The sequence below is a fragment of the Meleagris gallopavo genome, chromosome 10 (assembly GCF_905368555.1).
Source record: "Meleagris gallopavo chromosome 10, MGAL_WU_HG_1.1, whole genome shotgun sequence".
Lineage (NCBI taxonomy): Eukaryota > Metazoa > Chordata > Aves > Galliformes > Phasianidae > Meleagris > Meleagris gallopavo.
In genome coordinates, this window is record NC_139413.1 from 9,102,641 (window position 1) to 9,121,864 (window position 19,224).

The 19,224-nt window shown below is 42.3% G+C and overlaps 1 protein-coding gene across 1 annotated transcript; it reads right to left on the reverse strand.

Annotated features, from left to right (window-relative positions):
- Positions 1-13,180: 13,180 nt before the first annotated feature.
- ZNF281 (zinc finger protein 281) lies at positions 13,181-18,655 on the reverse strand. The gene has a single exon (XM_010715882.3). It carries the CDS (start codon positions 18,345-18,347, stop codon positions 15,726-15,728), a length of 2,622 nt encoding a protein of 873 aa, XP_010714184.2. The 5' UTR covers positions 18,348-18,655; the 3' UTR covers positions 13,181-15,725.
- Positions 18,656-19,224: the final 569 nt, after the last annotated feature.

Here is a 19,224-nt window from a genome sequence, read left to right on the forward strand (position 1 = left end):
CCGTTTTTAAGAAGGATAAAAAGGGTGATCCCTGGAACTATTGTCCTATCGGTCTCACCTCTGTGCCGGGAAAGATCAGGGAACAGATCCTCCAGAAGCTGTGCAGAGGCACGTGGAAGATAGGGAGGTGATACAGGAGAACCAGCATGGCTCCACCAGGGGCAAATCCTGTCTGACCAACTAGTGGCCTTTTATGATGGGGCCACTGCATCAATGAACAAGGGAAGAGCCACTGATATCATCTACCTAGACTTTGACACAGTACTCCACAACATCCTTCTCTCCAAATTGGAAAGATACGGATTTGATGGGTGGACTGTTCAATGGATGAAGAACTGGCTGCAGGACTGAATCCAGAGAGTGGTGATCAAAGGTTTCGTGTCCGGATGGAGATCAGTGACAAGTGTTGCCCCCCAGGGGTCAGAGCTGGGACCGATACTCTTTAATATCTTCATCATGAACAGTGGGGTCTAGCACACCTCTCAGCAGGTTTGCTGATGCCACCAAGCTGTGGGGGTGTGGTCAACACATAAGAGGGATGGGATGCCATTCAGAAGGACCTAGACAGGCTTGAGCAGCAGACCCTAGTGAACTTCATGAGGTTCAACAAGTCCAAATGCAAGATATCTTGCAACAAGGTACAGGCAATGCTCACTTCCAATATGGGCTGGAGGATGAAAGGATTGAGTGCAGCCTGTTGAAAAAGACTTGGGGGTTCTGGTGGACCCAAAGTTGGAAATGAGCCAGCAGTGTGCCCTCTCAGGACAAAAAGCCAACTGCATCCTGGGCTGCATCAAAAGATGCATGACCAGCAGGTAGAGGGAAGTGATACTGCCCCTCTACTCCATGTTAGTGAGGCCTCACCTGGAGTACTGCAGCCAGTTGTAGACTCCTCAGTACAGGAGAGACGTGAACCTGTTGGAGCACATCCAGACAAGGGCCACAAAAAGGAAGCAAGGAATGGAACACCGCTCCTACGAGGACGGGCTGAGAGAGCTGGGACTGTTCAGCCTGGAGAAGAGAAGGCTCTGAAACGACCCGATAGCAGCCCTTCAATAACTAAAGGGGAGCTACAGGAAAGAAAAGGACAAATCCTTAGCAGGGTCTGTACTGAAAGAACAAGGGGAAATGGCTTCAAACTCAAAGACAGTAGATTTGAATTGGATATAAGGAAAAAGTATATCACAGTGAGGGTGGTGAGACACTGGAACGGGCTGCCTAGAAATGTGGTTGATGCCCCATCTCTAGAGACTTTCAAGGCAAGGCTGGATCAAGCCCTGGGCAACTTGATCTAGCTGCACATGTCCCTGTTCATTGCTGGGGAGTTGGAACAGATGACCTTTAAAGGCCCCTCCCAGCTCTAAGGATTCTGTGATTCTAATCAGTTTGAAAAAATAGGCATTCTAACTGGAATTAAAAAATAAAATCATTTTCTACCAAATTTAGCTACCATACTCTTTCATTCTGTGCCACACAATCATACAGCTCTTAAGATACTGAAAAGTGCATACAGTGCGACTGTACGATACATCACTTTGGCTTACAAAAGAATTCTAAATCAACCTTAAGTGTAGCATCTTTCTTATGCAAAAACTACAATATAGGAAAGTTATTTCAATTTAGCTTGAGTTAAGTCTTCAACTGAAGCTAAATATCATTTGGTTTAAGAGAAAAAAAAAAAAGATGTAATTTTCATCTTTATCCAATGAGGAAAGACTATGCATGGTCACACGCGTTATCCAGACAGGTACTGGCACCATTTTGAAATCTGCTTGTCAATATTCCCTTCAGTCAGAGGGTGGCTCATCCATGCAGTACTATCAATCTAACACACAAACCTAAGCTAATTTCTGGCTGTGGGTACTACCAGATAGGGAAGATCCCTTTTCTATGTAATTTCCATGCAGTTTTGATTAATATTTAAAAAGGCTGCTGTGACTTAATTTGGTATTTACATTACATACAGATGATTGGAAAACTCACGTGTTTTGTAGAATGAAATATCCTGCTAAAATTCTTCACTATCAATGAAAAAAAAAAAAAAAAAGTTTTTGAGGGGCAACAGGAGCAGCAAGTTGCATCCTCCTTTTGGGACTTTCACATAATGTAACCTGTCCTGATACTGCAGCTCATACAATTAAACAGCATTCAAAAGGAGTAGATGTCTGATGGATTACTGAATTATAACTGGATAATTTACAGCAATAGCTCATCTATAGGAATACAGAACTTGCCGCATCAGATAAACAAGCTACTGCATCTGGTCACACAATTTGCCTGAGGCAATGCAATTCCTGATGCTTCAATGGGAGTTGTAAGAAGTCACTGCATTTTGTATTACTTCACTGATAAAATTTATTAAAAATATAAGCATATATACTGCCTGTATCTCTCCAAATGTTACCCCCAAGTCTTTCAACATCTTGCTGTCAGTAGCTCCTGACTGCACAGCTGATCACTTGGTCTGATATTTTCATTAACCGTATCTGACAGTCCAATTCCTTCTGTGCACGCAAGCAGATGCGTATAAATATATATAGTCTTACTAAGAAAGCCTTAATCATTTCTAAGAAGAATGTTAATAAAAAAATACTTGATCTCGACTAGGCAAAATTTTTCTTTTCTTTGAAAAACACTGGTGCTTCCTAAGATAATTATGTTTCAATAGAAAAGTACTGTTGGTACAGAAAAGAAGCAGTGTTACACCATTGCTTATTTTCAAGAAAATCTATCTACAGCCATTCACATTACACAGATTTCTAAAAATATATATTTCAGCTTATTCCTCTGGTATACTAGAATGTATGTCTCCTGCTTTGTCAAAACCAAGCCACCCACATGAAGGCAACTTATAGCAGCACCATCCCATGACAGCAGTACGTGCCAAAAGTAGTGCCACAGTTTCAGTCACAGGGAAGACGACAGACTGGCTTTGTCATATCCATTCTTCCCAACCCAATCCCAGATAACTCAGGCATCCTGTCACACCCATTCATGAAGCTATCTGCTGGACAGACAAGTGGAAAATACAAGACAGCCTATGGCTTTAAAATAATCCACCATCTAAATTCAATAACGGCAATGTTAACCCTGGCCTAGCTGAAGCAATGGAAGAGGGAACAAGCTGCTGAGGGACTCCTCAGAGACGGCATCAATTAAGGGAGCTTTTATCAAACCGATGCAGGATCAGGGAATGGCACTCTGATGCCCCTCCTGATCCTCAAAATACATTCAGGATGGAAGGATGTTCCATGCTCCGATTCTACACAGAAGAAGAAGTCCTGAACAGACAAAAGGAAATAGCACATAGGACAAGGAGCAAAAATGGAACACATGACTGGATGTGGAAACTGGTTAGACAAGGAACTCAGGAACAGAAATTACAGAATTAGGACAGGAGAAGGGAACATATTACACACATGGGATTATAAAAGTGGGAGCTAAAAAACAAGAGAAGGCAAAGACTGGTAGAGCGGGGAGATACAAATGATACAACTGCTGCATTTGTTGAGACATTAAGAACTGCACTAAGAGAAGCAAGACAGGAACAAGGTAGAAAGGCCAACAATCAAGTTTAAGATAACAAGTAAGAGATTGTCTGCTAGAGCTACTGTGTTCTGGCACACAGTAAAAACAAAATAACTAAGTGCACCATTATTGAGATGTCAGCATCTACGTATGAAAACAGCTCACACACATTCTCTCACTGGTATACAACCAGCTACTTATCAGCAGTTAGATACTTCACTAGCTCAAATGACAAAGGCTGCTGTCAAACTACAGTATCAACAGAAATTCAACCATGTGGAATTTTGTCCATCTTCTCAGCTTTCTATCTTAAAATAATAATAATTAAAAAAAAAAAAAAAGACACAAAAACTGAGACTATAAATTGAGGTCATCGTTTCTTTTAAATAGCTGTTGGATATTGTTGTTAATTATCTGACAAATTCCCTAAATTCAGTGCCTACAGTCTGACACACCTCATAAAAGGGATAGCTCCACTTTACATATTATTAGAACAAAACATCTGGTAAGAATGAATTATCATAGTGTTCAGCTATAATTCAGCTGAGCTTCTCAAACAGGATAGTATGTTCTAATAGCAGGAGTAGGCACTAGTAGGCACCTACTCCTCAAAAAAAATAACATCAGTTCACTGCAACACCTCTGAGAATGAGGGATTTTCACAGAAATTTCCACAGCATTTAAATTATACTTACCTGACAAACTAAATACACAATTAATATGCAACGAAAAGGGTTTAAATGTACAAAAACATATCTGTAAGCATAAACCAAAGACTTATTGTTTATAGTAGCCAGAAAAGCTGAAGATGAGAACACTGAATTAGTCCAAACAACACCCACTGATAAAATCCAAGGCCTGTGATAAAATCAAGCCTAAAAAACAAAAGAAGAATGGGGAACAGAAACGAAAGACCTATAGCTAGCATGCCAGAAAAACGCTAACCTCAGGGGCCATTACTTAAAACAAGTCCTTCAGTAGGTGTCGGAAATGTATGAAACTTCCCATTATAATTGATATCTATTACCACATGAAATCCCAGGGTTCACAACAACCTCATTTAGCAACACTGCCCTGATCCCAAGAAACAGTCAGACCAGAACCACCTCTGCAACAGTAGACCCACATTACATCACCATAATACCCAGCTTTGATCAAGACTTGAAATACAAAGGTTTAGAATACAAAACTTAATTTCCTGCTGTTACCTATGCCCTGTATGCATTTTTAATCCCCATCCTTTTTACTCTTTCATGATTAAAAAAAAAAAAAAAAGTCTAGCTCAGTGAGTCAAGAAAATCTTTTGCAACCACTGAGCCCGTGACCAAAACGACAGCTAACAGTAATGCCTGAAACAGCCTAACACTGTTACAACTTATCAATAGACTGATAAGATAACACTCTATGCCTGCCTTTCTCTAGAAGAAAGATTTCACATTGAAATCCGAACCAAAAACAGAAACTGCATTTTCTCTGCTTGCTTTTTCCTTTTCTTCTGCAAGAGCTCCGAACAGGAACAGCTTCAAGCCAGGCCATTTTAAGAAAATCTGGGGGAAGAGGAAAAAAGCAAATTCCAGACCCAAGTCATATAAAAAGACTGTCAGATATATATTTCCTTACTGTAACCTTCTAAGTTAAGAAGGTTAAGTTAAGGAGAAAGGAAAAAAAAGTAGTAAAAAAACAAAACCAAAAACAAACATCAAAAAAATCCAATTTTATTTTGCTTTAACTGCAGTTTCTTAATTTTTAATAAAAGACTAAGAAGGCTTGTCGTGGAAAACGCCTGCAATTTAAAACAGACTGAAGTGTCCAAGCTAGAAATCTCAAACATTTAACTGCTCAGTGCTACACAGAGATAAGTATTCCAGGCAATATCTAGAATTGTCTAGCACTCTTGTTCCCTTAAACAATGCACTTTCAGATACCGTACTGTTTTATATCCTATAAACAAATAGTGTACCCTCAGCATAAACCTGACGTTTGTTTGACACAGACCAATAATCAAACAAAACCGTAGGGAATCACAGAGCTGTTGATGTTGAAAAGGACTTCTTCAGGTCAACTTGTCCAAGCCTCCTGCTCTGGCTCAGTTACAGCAAGTTGCCCAAAGGCTGTGTCTAGACTGGCTTTAAATATCCCCACAGATTTAGACTACACCACCTCTCCTGGCAACTTATTCTCTATTTGACAGCACTCACAGTAAAAATAAAAAAGTGCTCTGTTGCACACAATGGAATTTAATGTGTTTCAATACCTGTGTCCATCATCTCTTGTCCAATCAGTATGCCCTCCTGAGAACAGTATGGCCTCCTCACCTTCATCTTTTCCTATCAGGCATTAGTACACACTGACAAGATCACTGAGCCTTGTCTTCTCCAGACTAAACACTCCCAGCTTTCTCAGCCTCTCCTAATATAAAATATTCCACCTTGATAGCCCTGGCACTGGATATACTCTAGTAACCGCTTCTTCCTCATGCTGGGAGCCCAGAACTGGACACAGTACACCAGGTGTGGCTTTGCCAGTGCTGGACAGAGTAGAAGGGCATCTCCCTGACCATGCTGGAAGCATTCCCAATGGGGCTCCAGATACCACTGGCCTTTTGTCCACCAGCACCCTCAGTGAAGTTGCCCTCCAGCCAGCTGGTTTGGCACATGGTGGTGCCTGGGGTTATTTGTCACCAGATGGATGACTAGGCAATTCAGGTTGCTCTCAAAGTCAACACAACCCTCTGGTGTATCAGCCACTCCTCCCAGTTTTCTATCATCTGCAAACTTGCTGAAGATGCACTCCAACCTACCCGGTTGGAGTAATTAAGGGTCATTAAATGAAGTTGTTGAACAGTATTTGAAGCTGCACAGTTCTCACAAAAGATAAAGTCGATCTCTTTCTCATCCTGCCCAATGCTGTGCAGTCTGCTGACTCGTGGAGCAGCTACTTTACTTGTTGGCCCAGCTCCTCAACAACAGCACACTAAAAGGGTGCTTGATCCTACCTAATTAGGGGTCAGGTAGAACAAAGGCGGCAGGCACCCTTTGATCAAGGACAGCTGACAAGTCTGTCAGAAGCTGCTCTTAGCCTCCCTAAGCAGCAGCAGCATCTCAGGGCTCCCCTCTCAGGGCTCCCTCAGCACCCAGAGGCCGCCTGTGCCCACTGCCCAGACCTGCCTCCCACACAGGCCTCTCTCCAGCACAGGCTGAGGCCAGGAAGGGCACTTTGCAGTTTGTGCTTCTATTAACACAGTGAGGTTAAAAACAAAACAAAACTAAACAACAACAACAAAAAAGCAGAGTTTAATTGGTTTACCACAGCACTGGTTACCTGTGGAGAAACCGCACCCTACGCTCACTCAGAATTTACCTCACACCCCTCAGCACAGCTGTTTCCCTGAGGAAAATAAAATCGTTGTTTTAACTTTTCACCTCCCACAGAATATGACACTAAATTACTAAAATAAAAAGCTCTGATAGCAAATGAAGCAGGTCCTAACTTATTAAGTAAATGTTATGGTTATATGTTACTTGCAGAGAAAAGTATCTTTTCCAAGTCTTTCTAAGCAACCATGACTGTACTATTCCACATAACTTTTGATCTTGCAGATCAAATTCACGTCTCACTATACACCAGATACGTTCATACAGCACTAGCACATGGTTTTTCCAGAACATTCTAGACTTATTTTTTGTTTTTACCTTGCTCCCGGCTGCTGACGCCCCAGCCTCTGCCTGCCCCTGCTCACACAGCAGCCCACTATGGCAAAGCAGCCCGCAGCTCTCCCAGCAGGCAGCAGCGGGTCCTTGACTGAAAGAGCCCAACAACCTATTTTTACTCCTTTAGAGAGCTGAAAAAATTTTTACAAAGATCATTTTCTGATGATGGAGAACCAGTTTTGTAGCTATGAGTTCTCCCTTAGAAAAACATCTCCATCCATTATCTTCACTGCTCACTTCAGAGTTTGCTTTGCCACACAGGCCTCTCCTCTACAAGACAGCACAATTCAAACTGACATTGCTGAAACCTTGAGAAAACCCTAAATGAGCAGGTAGAGCTATTATTTAAGAGTGACAGATGAACCTCCGTGGTACAAGAAAATTGCTGAGCACTGCAATTCAGGAAACACTTCTATACGTAGGTAGAGCAGTGGGCCCTCCTCAGCAGCAAACAGCCACAGCACCCACGTGCTTTCTGCAAAACACTTGGCATATTTTTATTTCTTTATTTTTACACAGAACACCAAACATTTGAGCCTTCCAATCATCCAGTGCAGTGCATTATAAGCCCACAGTTACACACATAATTAAATAGAAAAGGAATCACATGCAGGTTTGTGATTTTTCTAGACTTGGAACTATAAGAAGCGAATTACCATTTTGAGTATCTCATTGCTGCCTATCAAAAATCAAACCAGGTTATCATAGAGGACCTTAAGAAACCTGAAGGCCCTTTGCAAGGCAGATAGTGCCTCTACTTCCCTTTTTTTCCTACCTTATCACACATCATCTCTGAAACAATATGTATATTTAGAGAAAGCACTCCGTGTTATTTCTAGATTTTGCAAGCTGACAATTTACAATACATTTTCTAATCTTTTGATTTTGCTCACTGATGGGAGAAGGGGAATCCTCTGTTTTATTTGTGTCCTTTCTGGCGGAGAAATTAAAAAAAAAAAAAAAGAACAGCTCTTTGAGAAGCTTGTGCCAGCTTCATTGTCAAGACAAAGGTCACTGCATTCCTATTCATGATGACCTACAACTGTACCCATTTAAAGACTTCATTATGCTACATTAGAAGGAAGTCTTTCTCAGGGGTTTTCGTTTAGCTCCATTGTGAGAAGAACAAAACATGCAAGCATCATCAGAATATGGTGTTTAAAATAGTGAAACTGATGATTTTAGTTACCAACTGTCTTACTCCATTTGACATCCACTTGGTATCTGTGAAGCATTATTTCCTGAAACATGTAAAATATGAAACTACTTTTACTCTAGACTGCATTTCCAAACTACAAAGTAAATTAAAAATAATCAAATTACCATATCTACACAAAATGGGTTACAATCTCTCAAACAATAAGAGGTTCCAACATCTCCAGAGGTGAGGAATTGTTTTAACCTTCAACACCTCAGACTAACACTGAAGTTGACTATTATATAAATATATTTGGAAAGAAGTTTCAATTATGAATGCCCTGGAAATCCACTTTTAAATTACGTACATTTTTCAAATGGATTTCACTCTACACTAAAATCACCAAGCATACATCCATCTAGTTACAGGGCTGGATAGACCAGGTACACAAACTGCTTCATGATGTAATTTCACCAAACTTTCTAAGGCTTACACATCTCTTTAACTACATAACTCAAATAGTTATTATTAACACACCTCCACTAATAATTTTTTTTAATAACTCTCTGGACTGAAGCTGGCCAGACATGAAATAATGGCAGAGTTTTGGCAGAGATTTCAGCTTTTCATTTTCAGGAAGTGGGTCTGTACTTTGAAGAGGCAGGTCTTCACAAACAAAAAGTAAAAATAAAAAAATCTTTAAAAAATTAGTTTAAGAAACAGAGCTTGTTGTGCTGTGTCACACTTGCAAATCATTACTGACCACAGAAAAGCTGCAAGAGGAAGGTCGCATTCTCTCTACCAAGATTACATGACTGCCTGCCCCTTAAGATGCAATACCAGGAACACTTACAAGTAAATGTGTCATCCTGCATAACTTGACCAAATTCCAGGTAGACATTTACCTAAAGCAAAATAAATGACCTCTGCAACTGCATAAGCTATTCCTTACCAATCTCATTTTCCTACATTATCAAGCACTTCTTAAATTAATCCACTTTTCATTGTAGAGATACATTTCACTTAACAGATAAGATCCACAGGCATAATTTATGCACTCTACTTTAGAGCACCTCAAGCAGAACACGCAAGGTGTTTTATTACACATCTACGTATTTTCCTGTTACGAGAAAGCAAATTAAAGTGATTCAAAACCTTGTCACTCAAGTTGCATATGGATTTCTTTGTAAATTCTAGTCTTCTGAACAGGTTTCAGTCTGATTTTATTCCCACTCATATCAGAACACAACCGCCCACCACTGAGACTTTCCCCTCTCTCCCCCCCGCCAAAGAAAAAATATTCACAATCTTTGAGCAGCCTGAACCATCCTTACCATAGCCAATACAATTTCTGGCCGAGTGCCAGCACCCATTTACATCATGATTCAATCAGGACCCTAACCTCCCCTCCAATGGGAAGAGAGCACAAGTACAGAGAAAAGTATGCACAGTAAAAAAAAAATATGAGATTAAATATAATCTGCTTTTTAGCCTTCAAAGAATGTCAAAATGACATTTTGCAAAAAGCACAAAGTTTCAAGTGAACAGCAATGCCATATAATTGTCAGTGGTAATAACCTACCTTGAGCAGGTTTTAACCTACCTTTATCAGGTGTTCAGCATCAAAAGCAGCACATGCTACTGTAGAGAGTATTTGACACAGGCTACAGTTCCTGCATAGCAATCATTGCATGCTTTGTTCATAGAATGTTTTTATATTTGTAGCGCTATAGAAACAGTTTAAAACAAATTTTAAGGTAAGATAAAGTATATTACAATAATCAAATAAATGCACTAATAAATTAGCTCTTCTTTCTTCGTTCTTCAGCTTGGCCAGATAATACTTTATCAAATTTAACACCAAGTCCCCAAGCACACAGACAACTCTGTAGCATACCTTCAGTTTTAAAATCGCAAAATCCACTACAAATTTAATAAAAACAAAACATACCAAGATGTAAACATTGCAGCATGCTAAATACAAAAAATTACATTAGCATCAAGATTAAAAAACAAGCATTAAAATTTGATAAATGCTATCACTAAATCTTTCTAATCCTCAATTCACCGCATCTTGTATGTGCATTAAGACAAACTGATTACATGATGACAGTACTTTTCCCAAGCAATGCCGCACTGCTGTTTGTATGCACAACAAATTGGATGACAACCCTCGGAGCATGAAGCAGGACTATGCTTCATGAGGCTGCTCTTTACAGAACGTGGATTCCCCAGATGCTAGATTTACAGTGAACGCAATGGAAGGGAAAGAACAAGCTAGTGATTTAGGCTTCTTAATGTCACCTCAGAGAATTTAACTCCCTCTTGCCTTACAGCTTTTACTTTATTCCAGACAATCAGCTGTTCCATATTTACTAAGCCGATACCTTTTCCTCAGTTTATCTCTACACAGATTGAGTTTGGAATAGCGGGGGTCTTACAGAAGAAACTCAACTCCAAACAATGTCAAAGAAACCAAATTCCACTACCTATCCCTTCAGGTCATAGGTGTCAAACTGAAAGTGGGCATCAGTGAGTAACTTTTTAGCATCAGAGGCTACAAAAAGAATGTACTGGCATGAGACTTGTTCTTGGGACGTCTCACTGCATTAGGAAACAATACTAAAATAAATCTGGGTTTTAGTTGCAATTGAAAAAGGGAACAAGACACGTTTTGAACACCAGAGCATATCTGTACTTCATAGCCATTAATTCAATAAACAGAGTATATCCTGTATTCTAAATGCTACACAAAATAGCACATATTTTCTTAAATGCCTGTATGAAAGAAATTGTACAAAAATCACATTAAAAATAAAGGGTCTACATACACGTTCCAGAAAGCCAACTCTATCATATGAGAATGTGAAACAGATGCCACAATATAGGGCACGTAGTAGAAAATGCCATTTGAACTAACGTAAAAAACTGTGATCATCTGTTATCTAGAAGGGGCCACCTTCAGAGATACCACCACTAAACTTTCAAGCATCTGAATGTAAACACATTTCCTTCCAAAAACTCCTAAGTAAATATGATTGGATTTTCAAAAACAGCAAGTGACTCAATCAGGGACACCCAACCAACCCAGTCTCAAGTCCAAGCTTCCAAAATGGATACCACTAGTTCAACTATTAATATCTATTTTTTATACATATATACATACATATATATATATATACACACATACATATATATATATTTATATATACACATATTATTATTAATTTGATTTTAAAGAAGAATGAAAAGTCCATGGAACAGAAAGGTCTTCTTCCCTAATTTTGTTTTGGGAAATATGTGCAGAAGACAGCATGCAAAGCATGAGAAAGACTAAGCCTGGAAAATTCCAGACCAAATGGTTAAAGCTGGTAGTCAGAAAGGGCTGAAAAAAGGATCTTCCATTTCAAAGTGGGCTGACTTCTTCTACATGTGGAATAAAAAAGTGAGAACGTAGCGACCTAAAGCTTCTCACGTGTCTCTTCTGGGGCATAACAAACAATTATAACAGCCACCTCACCTGCACAATACTGACTTCTAACAAGTGGAGAAAACAAAAGCAGAGGTAACATTCAGGGAAATATTTTGATATGTACAATACAAGGCAGGGAAAAAAACAAACACAGAGAACAAACTAAACAGTAACAACACACAATGAATTATTCCAAATTCTCCTCAAGGTTTCCACGTTGCATCAGACTCCTTTTTTTCCATTAACTCCATAACCGTAGAATGGTGAAGTCTCACAACACCATCATGTATTCACATTCTTTTCCATCCTCCTCTATTCTACCAGTTTATAATTTTAAAATTCCACCCACCCTCCGCAAGTCTGCATCCAACTCAGCTCATTCAGGAACTACCACACATATAAGGCAGCTTTTTTACGTTACCTGGGGGTAAGTCAGATGTGAACTTTTAGCATCTCAGGGAATACAGAAACACATTCACAATTCAGGGTACCAAATCATGCCTGTTCCAAGCAAAAACAAGTTATGTGAGCTACTACTGTAAGATAACACTTTATGGATAATTTTCTATCATCATGTATAACAATTCTTTATATTCTCTCTGTTAGTGATAGGAAATAAGTTATCACTCTCCTACCATAATTAAAAAATAAAAACATAAGCCAAGAACTATAGTGAAATTCAAGGGGGTTTTTTTGTTTGTTTTCTTTCTCCTCTTCCTACTTCCACAGCCCTTAATAAATCTTCCATCCACATGGTAATGCTACTACAACTTAAAACGTAGGGTCTTTCTAGTATCTAGCACATAAAGCCATACTTGATTTCTACCTAAACCTAATCGGAAGAAAAATAAATTTGAACTCCTTCCACGTTAAACTGGGAAAACTGTAGCTGTTCCTTTTTTGAATGATATTAACCTGTGGAGAGAACAGACAAAATTGCAGTGATTTTCCCTCTTAGATCTTTCCAATTTTTTCCTACAATTTGCTGAATATTAACCATTTTGCATTATCTTATATTTACTTGGGAAGATTTTGATCCTTATTTGCCATAGGTCATTAGATGTCACGATTTCAATGATTTTTCTCTTGTCCATCTCACCGCCGTGATTCAAACTGCAATCTTTTGTTCTTCAGTGCTTCACCACTGCTGAGACTTCCAATACTGCCACTCTTATAATTACATGCAAAATTGAATTAAAATATGACTTCAGGATACCTGAAAACCATCTTCACATTAAATAGTATACTTGTAAGTATTCTGCCATACTACCACCCTTACTTAAGCTTTTCTTAGAAGGTAAGTAAGCTCAGGAAGAAAATAAAACAGATAGATGACTTTCTAAAATCTTTACTTTGAACAAAATCGCATTATATGTGTGTCATTAAGGATTTTCAGCAATTACAAAACATCTTTGAAATTAACAATACACAGTTTTAATATTTTTAACCAACATCATATATAAAAAACACAGATTTAAAAAGGTGAGGTTGTACGAAAGTATGAGGAAATGTGTTAGTTCTTTTTTTCCCTTGTCAGCTCAAAATATGGGACAGAGACTTGATTTCTAAAATAGCACATTCAGATGATCTCATCCAAAAAGAAACTGAAGGAAGAAAAGAAGCTGAGAACATGCCAGTAATGTTGTGTTATACCTTCTCAGAACTTTCTCACTTAACATTTCCCTAAGATGCTCTCAGAAGCGTTACTGGATAATAGAAGTGATATCTTTATGATTTTGTGAATAATAGGTTTTATTAGTATTAAGTTAAAGCAAACAGCCAGAACAATACATACGCAATTTCTACTACACACAATATAAAGAAAGTAAATTATAACCTCTGAAAAACAAAGGAAGAGGTACTGAAAAAGCCAACAAGTGGTTATGGATTATTTCATCCCCGCTAACATGGATCTGTGTATAGAGAACAGCTGTTGTTCACTTTTTCTAAACTGAAATAGGATGAAATACATAAACAAGTATAAAGAAAATGTTAATGGAGTTACATGGATTTCTGGGAACAAATTCAAGATTAGTAAGAAAAAGAAAGTTCGCCTAGTAAAAGAGGTTACAAGTGGGCTCAGGTTTCAAATTTTAGTGGTGAGGGACAAAGGGAGAAATTACAAAAGGATTTTTGTAACGATTCATTTAATAATACACCACTTTCATAACAGAAGTGTTTTACACTTGCACAATGTTAATAACTTTATTATACATGGAAGCCTGTAATAGGCTGATTACACAATAAGACTGCAAACAACCACTGGTACTTTCCCGACACCAGAAAAGTACATAAGACTGAAACATCACCAAGAGTACATAAAAAAAAAACATCAGCATAAACGTCACCAAAATTACATTAAAAAACTAATCAAAAAATACATTTTAAAAAAGTGGTTTAGAGCAGTGCCACTGCCTTTCAGCAGCTTTGAATGGCCACCAGTATTTCTAGCAGGTTTCCGTGGCTCCACAGGCTTTAGTCATGATTCACATATAATAAATAATGTACCACAAAATATACATAACGTAAGGCAATAATTCCAAAGAAAAGTTCTGCTGATATTAACAAGCCACACAAGTCCTACTCTCGTAGTTGACATCATCACCAGAAATCTTTGATGGAATTGCAGCCTTAGGCCCTGAGCCTGCAGCGATGAACTGCTGCAAGCCCCCGTATCCGTAAAGAGCTCCAATGACACCACCGGTAACGAAGAGGGGCACAGGGGTCCACGTCAGCTGATCCTGATGCAGGATCAGGGCCTCGGTATGTACAGTTGGGAGTATATTATTTCTTATTGTACACGGAAACCTTGACAGAATTCTAAAATGCGTGGGAGTTCGCTGTTCATTATTTGATGTCATAAGACATCAGAAAGTACATGGTAAGATACGCACTTCCTGGAATGTAAAACTTTTTAAATGCTAGCTAAGGTGTGTAAGAGAGGAAGTAGGTAATTTAGGCAAAAAGGGAAGGAAAAAGGTGTAAAATAAGGAAAAAAACACAAATCAAGGTACTGGGAGCACAACAAAAGAAAGGGAATCTTAAACAACAAAAGAATGCGGAAAGGGGGGAAAAAGCAAAAGAGGCATGTAAAATAAATAATGCATCTCAAAAGGACATCTAGAATACGACTGTAGCTTCAAGTTGGGGTTACAATGGCATGAACCAGAGGCATGCCTTTTGTTCTCAAGGTTTGTGTCAACAGAAACTCTTTACGGAATTACAGTCTTACAAAGGAGTTCTGGGGACATTATTGTTTATATTAAAGCTACCGTTCTGGGTTCTTAGTACAGATCCAAGAGTATCTGCTCAACCTGTCCGGAATCAGCATCACCTAGAACAGGAGTACTTGAAAAGCAATATGGTTTAGGTAGCAAAATTCTTTCAGACCAGCCCAGCCATAAGAGACAGCAATGTGAAATGTTATAGATCCCTTCCTTAAAAAGCTTGAGATATATATTTGTCATTATCTGTAAATTGGAAGTTCCAATACACTAGTGGTGCATAGAATTCCCATGCTTCGTTACACTTTCCTGAGAGTAAAGTAATTAGAATAAACCTTAGTCCTAGGAACAAAGTTAATTTTTTGCATTTTAAACTTACGGGCTATTCCCTGACAATCTATATATGTAAATTTGATTGCTAAACGTTGCCACTTGAACAAAAACACTATTTTAATCTATTGATTCCTGATTAAAAACCGTAATAAAACAGATCTAAAAAAATCACACTAACAAAATAAACTAAATATGAAAAGTTGCATTGAAAGGGCATGTTACATTATTCTTAATAGGACCGTGTAGAAACATTCCAATGGCAGTGTCGTCAAAGTAAAACTACAGTAAGAAGACCCCACAGCTCGGTCACAGTCGGGACCTTACCTGTAACTCTGACTGGTTGGGGTTTTTACTCGTGTACTACATGGCTCACTTACATCAGACATCATATTTGAATACCCTGAGAAATCTGAGACTGAAGTCCTTACCCTATGGTCCACTTCTCCATTAGAGTTAGTGATAAAAGTCATTGGCACCCTGCTGCCCGACTTAAACTGAGAACCAAACGCTTGTGCAAAGTTCTCGATCTGGTAGGTTGCTCTAGGCTCTATGTCCTTCTGAGGATCTATCTGGCTAGCTAACTCCTGAGATGGGATCTGAAAGCTTGTTGAGGATTCTAAGTTTTTCTGTTCCTTCTGGCCAGTCAGTTTCTGAGATGCTGACTGGTAGTTAGATGAAGTCTCTAAGGTTTTCTGAGGATCAATGAGATCATCCAGCTCTTGAGAAGGAGTCAACTGTTGATGCGTAGCCTCCAAAGCAGATAAATAAAAGCCTGGTTGAGAGCCAAGCAACATCCCAAACGGAGGTTTTGGCAACGCAGTTGGCAATACTGAGGTAACGGATTGGCTGAAGCCACACTCGAGTGGAGATGTAGTGTATATCTGTTTGTCCTGAAACAGAGTGTGGTTATGGAGAGTTGAAGACAAGCTAACAAACTGGAAACTGGGTCCAAATGCAAAACCAGTGCTATTGGTCGTTCTTTCAAAAGCTTGTTGGAGGTATTTGGAGTATTCTTGCAACATGCTCGCCTTATCATTTGAAACAGTTTGAGAGTTAGGACTCAAATTTTCTTCCTGAACCATCTCTGAATGTTCTCCTGAGCTGTGCAAGTCCACACGCTGTTCAGTTATACTGAAAGGATCTTCTTTCTGGCCTTCCGATTTGTGAGAGTACTGGTCCAAAAGGCTCTGTAAGACTTCATCAGGAATACCAGACTTGTCGTGGCAAGTCTTTATTTCACTATTTAAGGATGCTGAATCAATAAGAGACAATGGAGTTTCATTATCCATAACACTAACACCTGCAGACTGGATGACGGACTGCTGGGAAGTCATGTGTCCGACATTAATTGAAAAGGCACTGTTACTGCTTGCAGTTTGCAAGTATCTTCTTTTCTTTGAAAACTGCATGGCATCATCGTAATTACTATTTATTTGACCTGATTTTCCACTTGGACTTTGGAGAAGGCCAATATTTTCTACACTGGTATTGGCTACTAATGAGCCTAGAGAGCCACTCTGTTTCCCAGACAGAGGTTTTTGCCCCAGAATGTCTGGCAGTGGTGATACAAAGTTAAGGTAGTTTTTGTCCGCCTGTTTTCTGCTTCCTTTCTTGAAGACCAATTTTGGCACCTTTTTCTGAAGCTCTTCTACGCCTGTGCCAATGAGACCACCACTGGAAGACACGATAGGAATATCAACTGCATAATTTGGCATGGCCACATTACTTGTAACTTGAGATTCCGCTACTTTGCTGCTACACTTATTTCCTTTGCTTTCAGTGGATACGCTTTTTGTTTTACTTTTTCTCCTTGAGGAATTTGTATTTCCCTGAGACAACGCAGCCAAGCTACCCATATTATGCGACGATCCGGGCTCCATCCCAGCACCTGCTTTACCTATGGCTTCACCACACGTTCTTCTGTGCTTCAACAGTCTATCAGTCCTCGAAAAATACTGCTGACAAGTATCACACTTGTATGGCTTTTCTCCGCTATGCGTCCTCTTGTGTCTTTCCATGTGGTACTTCTGGATGAATTTCATGCTGCACTGGTCGCACCCAAAAGGCTTCTCCCTGCTGTGGATCTTCTCGTGCCGCTGCAGGAGGTATTTCTGGATGAAGCCCATGCTGCACTGGCTGCACTGGAAAGGCCTCTCCCCGGTGTGGATGAGCACGTGCCTGCGCAAGTGGTAGGAGCTCCTGAAGGCAGCGCTGCAGTGTTCACAGACGTGAGGTTTCTGACTCGGGGACGCGACGGCACCTTCCGCGTCTCCCACCAGGGGGGGTTTGGACGAAGCGCCGGGCTTCCGCTTGGCTTTGATTCCCTGAGTTTCTGGCTTTGGCCTCTTCGCCTTCTTGACCTGGGCGTCGTGCTTCGGCTCGCCCGAGCTGCCGGGGCCGCCCTCGGCTCTGCCGCCCAGCAGCAGGTCCCGGGAGGGGTGCTGGTGCAGGTGCTGCAGGAGACTCAGGTCCTGGATCACGCTCTGCCCGCCGCCTTCGCCGCCGCCGCCCCCCAGGCCCGGGGGCCGCTCCTCGCCCGGCGCCCCGAAGAGCCCCCCGTAGTGGTGGTGCTGCGGCGGCTCTTCCTCGTCCTGCTCGCTGGGCTTCTCCTGCTTGATGCTGACGAGGGACTGCAGGAAGCCCCAGGGGCCGCGCTGCGCGGAGGAGGACGCGGAGGGGAAAGCCCCCACCGGCTCCTTCTTGAAAGTCACGTCCTGGGGGGCGGGCGGCGCCGGGGGCTCGGCCGCGGAGGAAGCGGCGGCGGAAGGCGGGGGGAGCGCGCACTGCGGGGGGTGCTGGGCCGCCGGGGGGGGCGCGGCCGCCCTGGTGAAGCTGGTGACCGGGGGCAGGCGGTGGTTGAACATCACCATGCCGGGGGGGAAGCCGGGCTCCATGGCCGCCGCCCTCTTGCCGCCGCCGAGGAAGCCGCCGCCGAGTTTCATCCCCGAGAGGGCGGCCCGGGAGGAGCGCGGCCCTGAGGGGCCGCGGGACCCGCCGCCCGCCCGCCGGGACCACCGCCCGCTCCGCCGCCGCTCAGCGCCGGGCTCCCTCCGCGGCCCGGCAGCCACCGCCCGGGCGCATCGCCGCCACCCCCACACGCGCGCCGACGGGCGGCTCCGGCCCGGGCTGCACTTACGGCTCCCGCCGCCGCCTCCAGTTAAAAATAACGCCGCGTCCGCTCCACAATGGAATTAACAGCCCCTGCGCCCCGCACCGCGCGTGCGCGCCGCGCGGCCCGATGGGTACGGCCCGGCCGGCTGGGCGCCGCGCAGGCGGGCAGCGCGCAGGCGCGACGGTCCTCCTCCTGCCCGCCGCAGGCGCGTGGCGCCGGGGGGGGCGCGTGGCCATGTTGGTGGGCGCCGCAAGGCCTCGGGCCCGGCCCGCGCACCCCCGCGGCGCCACGGGGCGGGGCGGCTGGGCGCTCCACCGCGGCCCCGCCCGGGCGCGGCCGAGCCCGCCAGCAGCGGGAGGGAGGCAGTGAGGCGGTGCCGTCCCCGCGGCGCTCCGCAGCTAGCCCCCGCCGCCCTAGCGCCCGCAGGCGGCGCTTGGTGCCGCGCTTAACCTCGGGTGCCCGGAGGATACGCAGAGCGCTGACATACATGGCGCGTGGGTAATGACTGCATGGACAGGGCCGCGTTCCTGCAGCGCCAAGGCTGCAGCGCCCAATTAAAGTTAGTCTTGCAGTACCGCTGCCTTCGTCTCAACTACGGGCCATGACTTACGTATCTATGCTCCGCTGAGTCAACGGAAGCGCTCTCAGCAGCAAGCTGCAGCCACAAAATAAGGTGAAATTGCCCAGCTGCAGCCCCTGGCACCTCT

Excerpts from the sequence above, each read along its gene's own strand:
- ZNF281 (XM_010715882.3), bottom strand. The coding sequence starts at position 18,347 with ATGAAACTCGGCGGCGGCTTCCTCGGCGGCGGCAAGAGGGCGGCGGCC.